Here is a 12473-nt window from a genome sequence, read left to right on the forward strand (position 1 = left end):
ATGTTTTACTGTTTCGAGGAGAATTGGTATTTGTTGCACTACTGTTCTCAGGAGAAGGAAACCGGTGGTCTACTGTTTTGAAGAGAACTGGTGCACTACTGTTCTCAGGAGAAGGAAACCGTTGGTCTACTGTTTTGAAGAGAACTAGTGCGGTACTACTTACTGTTCTCAGGAGAAGGAAACCCTTGGTCTACTGTTTTGTAGAGAACTGGTACACTACTGTTTTTAGGAGAAGGAAACCGGTGATCTACTGTTTTGAAGAGAACTGGTACACTACTGTTCTTAGGAGAAGACAAACCGTTGGTCTACTGTTTTGAAGAGAACTGGTACACTATTGTTCCCCGGAGAAGAAAACTGATGCTCTAATATTTTCAAAAGAAAGGAAGTTGTACTTTAGCAAGATTACTGGTAAACAGTAATAAAAGTCGACAATCAGTTTTTGTGAAATTTGGAAAACATTTTGGCTTTGGCCTTCAGCAGAAAAATTATCGGTTTTATCGGTTTTATCTAGATAAAACCTAAATTTTTATCTGTTTATCTAGATAAAAGATTTCATACCGATAATGGATAGCCTAGATCCGCCGCATATTATTGTACCATATATACCGGAAACAGTAGTTGCAAACATAAATTCTGATTGTCGTATTCTGCGTAGTCAGTTCTCAGTATTAAACAGATTACTGACTACACTGTTATATTTCTGATAGGAATGACAGATTCGTTGAAATTTACATACGGGTATATGGCCCCCAGAATATAGGTCGTTTTTTGAGCACTTAGAAACAGGTGTTAAAACTACTTCTAAGCATGTTTAGGGCTGTAAATATGTACATAATAACCCTTTAAATGTTTCTTGGGTAGTTGAAAATAATTATTAGGTTTTTAAGTGTACTTTTTTTTCACCTGTAAAAATACCATTTTTTAACAGGGCCCCCAGAATATAGGTCCAAACATCTGTTCCTAAGTTGTTCTAAAATTGTCACAAACAGTTATATGCAGTCAGAATATGTTGCTGAGACTGTATTGATGATGCCAATGGCTCCAGATACAAAATTGAAAAGGTTTAGAGTATACTTAATAGCAAAAAATCAAAAACTACGGCCCCCAGAATATAGGTATGCAAAAATCGTCCTCAAATACTCCACCTTCATACATTTTGATGATGCCATCTCTTCAGCATATGTTCTTTAACTGTTTCTCATCACTACCCCACATTCCTTAATGCTCAGGGTGACAGAGAAAATGCAGAATCTTGGTCGCTATTTTTTTAAAAAAACCTATATTCTGGGGGCCATATACCCGTAATGAGTAAAATCTTTAATTTTACTTGTTAAAAAGCTTTCATGCACTCATTTAGTAGGGATCTTAACTAAATACTTAAATAAGATTGAAGGAGTGTCAGATATGATTGAGGGGGGCTGTTTTTATCTGTATCAATACAATGTGCACCTCAATGACTGTAAATCAGACATTTTTGGCCGCCAAATTTTTTTAAAGGCCTAACTCAAAATTCTGTCCCAAAACTTAAGGTCATGAGACAATTCTACGTTGATTCTGAAAATTTCATGTGAAAATATTGAAACCCTATTGAGTTCTATTGTTTTGAGCGAAGTCAGTTTGAGATATGGGCGATTTTGTTCATTTTTTGCGATTATTTGAACACAGAATCCACAGTTAGGTAGATATTGAGCTGATAATCATAGAGAATGTGTAATATATGCTTACCTTCCATATAAAGTTGGTTTCATTCAAAAATATTGATATTAGACCAATTTATGGACCAAAATCGATCAAATTTGGTGCGTATGCCCAAATATGGGCATATGGTTTTTGTTTTTATCCCATAACTCGGCCAATTTTTATCCAATTTTGATAAAACTTGATATGTGGGTTCAGGAGACTAGTAGCTACAAGTAGAGCATCCCAAAGCATGGTTTTGGGCATGTTCAGGGTTTTTGACCAACCTATATTCTGGGGGTCGTATAGACCTATATTCTGGGGGCCCGTAAAATTGTGGTGGCCATAACTTTTTTCCAAATTGTCAGTTTGCAGATGTCTCGATGAAAAGATAGCTTAAAATAATACTTATACTCATACCAGTAGTCTTAATGGCATGTGTTGGACAGATTTTTGTCATGACAATTTTTCGCCATATTTACCCCTCTAGAAAATGACAACATCGTTTAAATCTTTCGCTGTCATGACCAAATATACCAAAATACCTCATGTAGGTCCAAAATTTTTATCCAGAAACATAAGTTACATGTTTTACTCCAACCTAGCAGTAACAGATCCCATTAGTATCGCTTATCTTGGTTAGAACTGTATCCACTAACATGACCTATATTTTGGGGGCCACCTATATTCTGGGGGCCATATACCCGTAATATATTATCTAGGGTCCTGTTGCAGCGTGCATACTACGACGATGTTTGTCCAGATAATCTTTCCTATAGCACTTATATGAACAACTCTCACATTTGTACGGTTTTTCTCCAGTATGAATCATCAGATGGCGTTTAAGATGTTGGTTCTCAGTGAAAGACAATGAGCATTCATTGCACTTGTACGGCTTCACTCCAGAATGAGTCATCTGATGTCTGAAAAGATGTGACTTGGTTCCGAAGGATGCAGGACAATCACCACATTTATGTGGTTTTTCTCCTAACTCTAAGAGGCGCTTTTTCTTCATTGAAAATTGGGAATACTCCAAATCATATTTATAGATCTTTTCTCCTGTGTGGAGACGCTGATGCCGGACCAAAGTGCTTTTCGAAGTACATTCATAAGAACATTCCAAACACATTAACATTTTTTCTCGTGTGTGAATTTTCTGATGATCAATCAGGCGATTTCTTAAAGGACCAGAATATGAACATTCCTTGCACTTGTAGGTTTTTGCAGAGTGCATAAGGCGGCGATGTTTGACAAGACCAGTTTTGGAAGAACACTCACATGGACATTCAGCACACTTGAACGACTTCTCTTCAGCAGGAGTGAAACGACTTATACTCGCATCATGGTGAGCAACGAAATTCTTATGAACAATCATGCAGGAAGAATGATCCTCCTTTGCAAGAATTGTTTGCAGCTTCATCACTTCTTCTGTTAGTTTTGACAGGTAAGCCGGCTTATTTGCAAAAGAGTGCAAACCCTTCCTGATTATATCATTATGATTTTTTTCGATATGTTCAATGAGACAACTTTCATAAAGAAAATGGGCTTCACATTTTGGACATATGAAATCATGCGATTTTCCAGTAGGTTGTTCTTCCTCAGTTTTCATTTCCATTGCGATCGGCAGATCAGGGCCCGTATTCATTACTCCGTTAAGTGAATTTGTACTCTGCATTGGCATATCCTGCAAAAAGTTATGTAAATCTCTCACTGTATTAACTGTACGAAAAGAAAACACTGAAAAGTAAACAATTTCCATATTTATCAGTTTATGAGTTTTAAGAATCACAGAATAAAAGTTGAACCGAATAAATCTTCTCAAGATTATATTCCTTTTTTTTAATTTAAATTGAATTAACTTCAAGGCTCATCAAACGTTTCTTTCACCAGCAGTTATAATTGCAGCACCATAATACTAGGCTTTGCATTCCTAATTATTCACAAGACATTAGTATATATAATAATTGTGGGTGGCGTCGTCTGCTGACAGTGCTCAATCGGCAGGCCGAGAGCTAGATACAAATTGAAACGACCGGTTGAGTCAGACAAATGTTTCAATCATGATACAAAACCATGATCGCATCAGTTGTCACTGTTATATATATATAATATATACTATTATGTCCTGTGAATAATTACGAATGCAAAGCCAAACCAAGTTATTACACATTTTTGATCGGCCAGTATATCATTATGCAACTTTTATTATTTATAAAGAAAACATGAGCTCTTGAATAAAGAATTAATGTTGAAATCATAAAATTATAACGAGTTTAATTGTAAGCACAGGTACACAAGTGTTACAAATATCTGAGTTCAACTTTAATGTTCAACAAAATTAGTCTAATACTATATATTAGACTATATAATACGTCTAATTCTATAAATTATAATTATAAATCTAACGAATCTAATGATTATTATAATTTCTAAGTCCTAGCAGAAAACTTAAATTCAAAAATCCAAACATATTATTATAAGAAGAAAAGAAAATGAAATCTAGTATACCTACAACTAAACATATTTACAATGGGGATGATTCAAATTATTTGTCAGCTACGTTTAAAGTATATTTCAATACAATGGCTAAGTATTCACTGTCGCCCCAGAAACTCCCACCCTAAAATCGTGCTAAGATTGGGGTGACTTTTTTTTTTTTTGTTGGGGACTGGCCCGTGGTACCAGCCAATGTTTACTCAAAAAATATATATAATATCAATGGTAATAAGAAATTCATCCCCGTGGGGCACATGCATAAATATAAAATGTAAAGGAAATCTCAAACTATTCAATTTAGATTCTACCTGTAAAGTATGCAATGAAGGTTTATAATTTAAAGTTTTATTTTCCAATGGTTAATAGGTAAAGATAAGAAAAGTAAAACAAGACTGAGCACTTCAAAATTTGTAGAATTTGTAACTTGATTTGAAATCGCGGCGATAAAAAAGAATGTCCTATGTTGGCAGTGTAATTGATGAGATATGCGACGTTTATTGAGTGATGCATAAGTGTGTGCATATAATCTAAGATGTAGAGACAAGGTTATTATCGGCATTTTGGTTTATGTTACGCTTTGATTTTCTTAGTCCTGTTATACAATATAACATGAAATTAGGCCAATCGTCTTCGATGTTTTCATTTTGCTGATCGATGAGCATAGTTTTTATACAAGTTTTGTAAATGTTCAGGTTAAATAGACTAGGCGGGGAAGTTGCTGCAACATTATATCGGTTTATTGCTAATAATGGACCTTTAAAAAATACTGAGTTGTTGTAAGGGTGTTGACCATACTTTTCTGACCATTGTGTAGTGAGAATAGAATCCAGGTTAGTCTTAAATAATGGTGCACTTTTGGGAATTGTTTTCTTGAGAGACAATGGTACTAGATTAGGAAAGTTTTTCAATTTATGCATTAAAATGAGTGCGTTCTTTACAATGATACTGTGTACTGTCAATATTTTATGTGAATAAAAGCCAGACTTGGTACTTGCTGGGGGGATACCGTCCTTGTACCAGTAATTGACGAAACCAGGTAATACTGCTCGAAGGCCCATTTTCTGTTTTACAAAAAGCGATTCAATATGAGACTTGGCAGCAAAACCCCATACAAGGCTGCAATAATTAAGGTGTGACTGCACAAAACTTTGATAAATTTGAAGACGTGCTTCGAGAGGCAGATATTTTTTAAGTTTGTACATGACTCCTATGTATCTGGACATTTTCATTTTCATGGCAGAAATATGATGGGACCAGTTTAGTTTATCATCTATTATAACTCCTAAAAAACGGGCTTCTGTTTTTCTCTCAATTGTGACACCAGAAATTGCCACATCACGATAATTAAGATTTCTTTGTCGAGAGAAGATCATATAATTTGTTTTCTTAAGGTTGAGAGCTAAACCATTATTATCTACCCATTTAACTAAAGCATCGCTAAGAGTATAAGGTTAAGTTCTAAGGGAGATTGGCAGAGGGCTAAAAGTTTATCTAATCCAGGAAATGTTAAAATGATTGTTATTATGTCCAGGCAATATAATAATAAGGGGTCGTTCACATATTACGTAATCATTTTTTGGAACATTTTTACCCCCCCCCCCCCCCCCCTCCCTCCGTAATCAGTTTTACACATAGCTATTGTGTCAAAATTACTCTAGCGTAATCATTCGGAAACCCCCCCCCCCCTCAGCCGATTACGTGATATGTGAACTACCCCCAATACTAATAGTGAGTGATTGGTGGGCAGGTTGAATCATTTATGTGTGAGAACTAGCAGTAGTAATTTGTTATGAGAGAAACATATTTAATCATAATTACTAACGATTAATATCAAGAATTATAAACTGATGTAAACCAATATGAAGCTGCAGATAAATTATAAATGGTGCAAAGAATAACTAGCAATATTTAACAATACCTAACAATGTCTAGCAATATCTAACAATATCTAACAACAGCTAACAACAGCTAACAATATTTAGTACAATAACCTAGCATAATAATAATACTTATAAATTGATAAAATCTGACTGTAAAATTCTAACTCTAACTCTAAAGATAATAACCATGTGTTATTCTGATTCCACTATCTAGCTAATCAACAGAAGTAACCAGCCGGTATCTCCGCTTTGTCCCACACTAGCCCTACAGAGACCCCCTCTCTAGCTGACTTCTCAGCAGCATCAGCTATCTTAGATACAGCACTGGAGTGTAAGTACGTGATGGGTAACTCTCTAGTTCCGTTCACTACATCTGGAGTAATTAGTAATTAGTAATTGTTAATTAGTGACTAGTAATTGGTAGTAATTATTAATCAGTAATTAGTGCAACTTAGTAATTCATAATTGGTGAGGGCTAGTTGAGCGCATTTTTGCCACACTTTTGCCACACTTTTGCCACAAATTCAAGACGTCATAACTCAAAGATCTTAGCAGATATCATACTGAAATTTTGACAGCAGTTTCTTCCCAAACAGTAATTTGTGACTACAAAATATGAGCTTGATGTGACGCGTAATACCATAGATACAATACCGAACACAAGGAAAAATTTCAAAACATGTTAGGTCGATTTTTTCAAAAACTGCCCGAACGATTTTTTAAAAACTTCTACAGCAGTTAGATATGCACTATTTAAAGATTATATCAAATTTTTTTAAATTTCTATGTCTGGAATCAGAGATATAATGTCAAACACAAGAAAATATTTCAAAAATTACTTTGAGTCGCTTATTGCTCAAAACTGGCCCGAACGATTTTTTTTAAATTTTGTCAATACCCTTACCACACCTTTTAAGGTGTTCCTGCAAAGTTTAAAGAAATTTCTATGTCTAGGAGCTGAGATATGGCCCCATCCTTAATTTGCTGTTTTTCGGCCCATATCTCCGGTTCTAAACATCGAATCTCCATAATTTTTGGACAGTCGCCATATTTTAGGGCATTATTGATACCTACCAAGTTTCAGACAAATTGGTCGCTTGCTTTCGGCGTGGCACCGATTGCGAGTGGCACAAAACTTATTTTTGTGTTTGACTTCATATCTCAGCTCCTAGACATAGAAATGTCTTTAAATTTTGCAGGAACACCTCAAAAGGTATGCTAAGGGTACTGAAAAAATTTAAAGAAAATCGTTCGGGCCAGTTTTGAGCAATAAGCGACTCAATTTGTGGCAAATTTTGAAATTTTATGTTTTTAGTTGTGCTTTTGAGGCCCTAAGTCTTTTTGCTGCAACATGGAACTTTTTGAGACTCTCAACATATTTGCTGAGGTAATTAGACTACTCCTTGAACTCCTAGAGTCCTAGTAGTCGGTATGAACGGTATGGTTTGAGTCGCGAGAAGTTAAAGTTGGTGTAAATCTGCGCCGAGGGAGTGTGGCAGATTTGTGGCAGATTTGCGCTCAACTAGTTCTGTAATTGGTAATTAATAAACAATCTTACCAACAAAATGGTCCATTTCAGCAGCGTAACTCTCTTCGTACCTGCGCGCGCAATAGAACACAGTTAGCATTATTAATAGCAACACAGCCGAAGAGTTAAATGCAGAATCATGCATACATAGTGAGTTTAAAGTGGAAACCAAATAAAAAGCATTTTCTCACCTAGAAGGAAAAGAGTGGTATATAGGAACAGAACTAGATCCACTACTGGTACTGTAAACTGCCGTGTTAGGTTTACCATTGTTAGCTTCATACATTGCCTTCATACCAAACACTTCTAGGCGCTGGTCGTAACCGTACGCAGCGAATCTGTTGACGTTTATTATTCCTAGCGTTCCTGAGAGTAATTAGTAATTAGTAATTAGTAATCATACTTGAGATGTGTTCAGTAGGAATGTAAGAGCGTGCCAATGCCGACTAATAACTAATTACTAATAACAGCTGTAATATGGAAAACTGACCAGATGGGTATGTAAGGGTTGTGACAACGTTATCATAGTCACCAATCTCAGCTATTTCTGGAATCTGTGCATTGGCGATCGTGTGGACCTGCAATTTAAGTTGGTCACCGAAGAAAAATTCTGTGAAAAATGTCACATTTTGTTTTAATTTTTCAAAGCCTTCTCCGGAAATCTGACAGACTGCAGTACCTTAAACGTGTCTTCTGGAAATATCATAATATTTGAACCTGGAATGAACAGAAATGGGAAAACATGATTTTCCACTTGTAATGCTTTCTCTGGGATGCTTTCTCCGGCCAGAATCAAACTTCAAGTACCTCAATAACTGTGTCTCATACCATCTGAATGATAACTAACCTGAACTGGCAACTCTCCAAGTACCCAACACTGCATGTCTATATCATGAACCATACAATCGTGAAATATTCCTCCTGATATCTTGAGATAGTCAAGAGAGGGTAGCGGGCTGTCACGTGATATACTCTTTATTATCTGGATGTGCCCTGCTTCTCCTGAAATATAATATTATGAAACTCATTGTACCAGTCAGCTTAACTGATATCAAAAGTCGGTCATACATCCATATCCCAATAGCACTGTCGCGGCACTCTCGTGGCACTATTCCTGGTTATGTTTGGACTGTTCCTTTGAATTGGCAGCAAGCCAAACACAGATATAAAATGTTCTAGAATATCACAAATACCTAAAAATCAATGTCACACACAGCCACATACCTCTTCTGACCCTAGTCTGAATATCAGCGAAAGTAGGATCGTATCTCCTCTGAAACCCGCAGAACAGAGGTTTACCCACCCTCTCAGCTGTCATGTAACAAGTTTTAGTGTCCTCTGGAGTTTCGCCTATTGGTTTCTCGCTGAAAACTGCTTTTCCTGGAGACAGTGTTATGTTACCACCTGGTTACCACCTAGTTACCACCTAGTTACCACCTAGTTACCACCTAGTTACCACCAGAACAGAGGTTTACCCACCCTCTCAGCTGTCATGTAACAAGTTTTAGTGTCCTCTGGAGTTTCGCCTATTGGTTTCTCGCTGAAAACTGCTTTACCTGGAGACAATGTTACTGAAGGGAGTTGGGACAAACTCTAAAGAGGAACTGCGAACCCTGACAGGGATATATTATGGAGGGGGTTATCTGGCGTACATCGGACTTAGTTCCGTTATAGTAGTAGTGTTATAGTAATGTTATGGGAGTCGGCTCACTAGAAACATTTTTAACCAACTAATTTCATGTTGTATTTATTGTTGTTGTATATATATTTTTTTTATTGAAATCTTTCAATTATTATCATCAGAATTTATTACAATATCAATGTTGTATAGAATTTCTAAAAACTAGCAGGAACCCGTCTAACCCTAAAGTGGTGTCAAGACTCGAGAGACTAAAATAATTATTACCTATTTAATTCGCGTTTTTGACACCACTTGAGAGTCCAAATTTTGGGCACTAAAATTATTATTCCTTGGCCAATTTTTTATTTTTTCATGCTGATTTGAAGGCCATTAAAGCATTTGACCCAGTCAAAAAAGTTTCAGTTGTATATGTTTTACGGTTTTTGCGGAAAGTCGCGTTAAATTGATGCCGTGGTGTCAGTAAAATGGCATGGATATATACACATTTCCTCCACAGCCCCTTCATTTTCACTTTTTCTTTACACTCATCAAACACCTTAATGGTAACGGATTTTCTATTTGGATTTCGGACTTTGACCTTTAGCTATGCTGATCTGACATTATCTCACTGTAATATAGATCTATTTTTTGTAAACCTTGTAAACCTTGTAAACCTTGTAAACCTATACACATATATATATCGTCTCGCTTTATATATAGTAAGATGGACTAGAGAAACCAAGAAATGCCTTGACAAGTGTACAGCGATGATAACAATCAGGGGACACCAATACACCCAAATAACCAAACAAAAGGCCTCGAGAGACCTGATGAAAAGTCGAGCAATTACATTGGGCCCCAAGTGCAGAAGGAGAAAAATGGGCAAATAATACGAGCTGTGACCTTAGGAGGCATTTCTAGGTTTTTAAGAATAATGGCCACAACCCAGAAATTCTCAATTACAATTGGCTGATTTGTAATATTTCCAATGGAATGAAGTTTTAACGATAAAATTTAAATAATTGAATATCAAAAGTCAAGGTAATTCTATAACCAAATAATACTGCAATGAGACATCTTTATTAATAATCTCACCTGCCTCCAGACACAGCAGAATGATATCCTTGTGAGTAAAGGTAGGGGTACATATAACACACGCGTTCAGCTCGGGGTCTGATAACATCTCAGCTGCTTGATCCGGGTGAACTATTTCAGTGCTGCTACCACATACTGACTGTATCTGCCAGGGGTGTATTCTGTTAAATTAAATAGAATAATTAATTAATTCTAACATTTATTACATGCTTCGATAATCGACATTAAAATATACCCGATGAAAATGTACATTTAAATTTATACAGAGGATAGTTCTAGTTATTTATTTGTTCTTCTGCGACTAATTCACGGAACTCCAGATGTGTTTGTATTTGTAATGACTTACAAGAAAGGATGATACAATCCAGAAAATGTTAGCTTATCATTAAATTATTGAAAAAATTTAAATGTTTTAATTTTAAAAACCTGGTCCCATTTGTTTTGATCACTTTCAACAACATATCTCAGGTTGATACTTGAATGTGCCTTTAAGTTCCCCAAGTGAATACCCCCTGAAAACAGTACTAGTAATCGTATCAAACTATTATTGTTGATGACTGCAATGCCTAAAATGGAGAATATTTAAAATGAATATTTAAAACTTGAATACTATAAATTAAACATGAACTAACCAGCTCTTCCCACCCCAAAGAGGGCCATGGTAACAGGTCTCCTGCTAGAAACACTCCCAGAGACTGTATCCAGAAACTTCTGGTACTTCAGATCAGATGGGTCGTGCTCTCTCTCCTCCCTTTTAACGTAGGGGGACTCAGTTTTGAAACTTACTGTTGCCATCTGAGCAGTTTTATAGTATTAATGCCTTGAACTGTAGTGTTATTACAGTAGAAACTCTGTAAATTACAGTGTATTACAGAGTCTGTAATACAAGGCCTGAAAAATGAACGGTATAGAAAAAACCAGAGATATGAGATCTGATAAATCACATTTCTTGCACGAACTGGCCAAACACTGGCTAATTAATTAAATATTTATGTACAGGCTCTACTATACAATAAGTTGTGATTTAAAAATATGTCTAGTAAGAAATGATATGATGATATAATTCGATTGACATATTTATGAAAGGCTGTTGGCTGCGTGCATAACATTCAATAGTTCAATTAAATAATTAATTGAATAATTGATTGAACGTAGGCGAAGCACTGAATAAGCAGCTGTGACTATCATTTGTATAGAGGAGTAATACTATAGCAAGTAAATCCCGAAGTAGAAGCTCAAAGTAAGCACGATTACGGAGTACAGACGAAGTATATCTAGAAGCTCAAAGTAAGCACGATTACGGAGTACAGACTACGGACGAGGTAAATCTAGAAGCTCAAAGTAAGCACGATTACGGAGTACAGACTACGGACGAGGTAAATCTAGAAGCTCAAAGTAAGCACGATTACGGAGTACAGACGAAGTATATCTAGAAGCTCAAAGTAAGCACGATTACGGAGTACAGACGAAATATATCTAGAAGCTCAAAGTAAGCACGATTACGGAGTACAGACTACGGACGAGGTAAATCTAGAAGCTCAAAGTAAGCACGATTACGGAGTACAGACTACGGACGAGGTAAATCTAGAAGCTCAAAGTAAGCACGATTACGGAGTACAGACTACGGACGAGGTAGATCTAGAAGCTCAAAGTAAGCACGATTACGGAGTACAGACTACGGACGAGGTAGATCTAGAAGCTCAAAGTAAGCACGATTACGGAGTACAGACTACGGACGAGGTAGATCTAGAAGCTCAAAGTAAGCACGATTACGGATAACGGAGTACAGACTACGGACGAGGTAGATCTAGAAGCTCAAAGTAAGCACGATTACGGAGTACAGACTACGGACGAGGTAGATCTAAAAGCTCAAAGTAAGCACGATTACGGAGTACAGACTACGGACGAGGTAGATCTAGAAGCTCAAAGTAAGCACGATTACGGAGTACAGACTACGGACGAGGTAGATCTAGAAGCTCAAAGTAAGCACGATTACGGAGTACCGACTACGGACGAGGTAGATCTAGAAGCTCAAAGTAAGCACGATTACGGAGTACAGAGTACAGACGAGGTAGATCTAGAAGCTCAAAGTAAGCACGATTACGGAGTACAGACGAGGTAGATCTAGAAGCTCAAAGTAAGCACGATTACGGAGTACAGACGAGGTAGATCTAGA

General features: G+C 36.5%; 1 protein-coding gene across 1 annotated transcript; it reads right to left on the minus strand.

Moving 5' to 3' along the window:
- Positions 1-5881: 5881 nt before the first annotated feature.
- On the minus strand, positions 5882-11098 carry LOC134814031 (inositol 2-dehydrogenase-like). Its single transcript, XM_063822006.1, has 9 exons — positions 10930-11098; positions 10724-10809; positions 10298-10442; positions 8806-8961; positions 8429-8583; positions 8072-8159; positions 7773-7947; positions 7612-7652; positions 5882-6426 (listed from the first exon to the last, which is right to left on the minus strand). The coding sequence occupies exons 1-9, from the start codon at positions 11090-11092 to the stop codon at positions 6272-6274; spliced, it is 1164 nt and encodes a 387-aa protein (XP_063678076.1). The 5' UTR covers positions 11093-11098; the 3' UTR covers positions 5882-6271.
- Positions 11099-12473: the final 1375 nt, after the last annotated feature.

The sequence above is a fragment of the Bolinopsis microptera genome, chromosome 4 (genome assembly GCF_026151205.1).
Source record: "Bolinopsis microptera isolate Bmic1 chromosome 4, MBARI_Bmic_1.0, whole genome shotgun sequence".
NCBI lineage: Eukaryota > Metazoa > Ctenophora > Tentaculata > Lobata > Bolinopsidae > Bolinopsis > Bolinopsis microptera.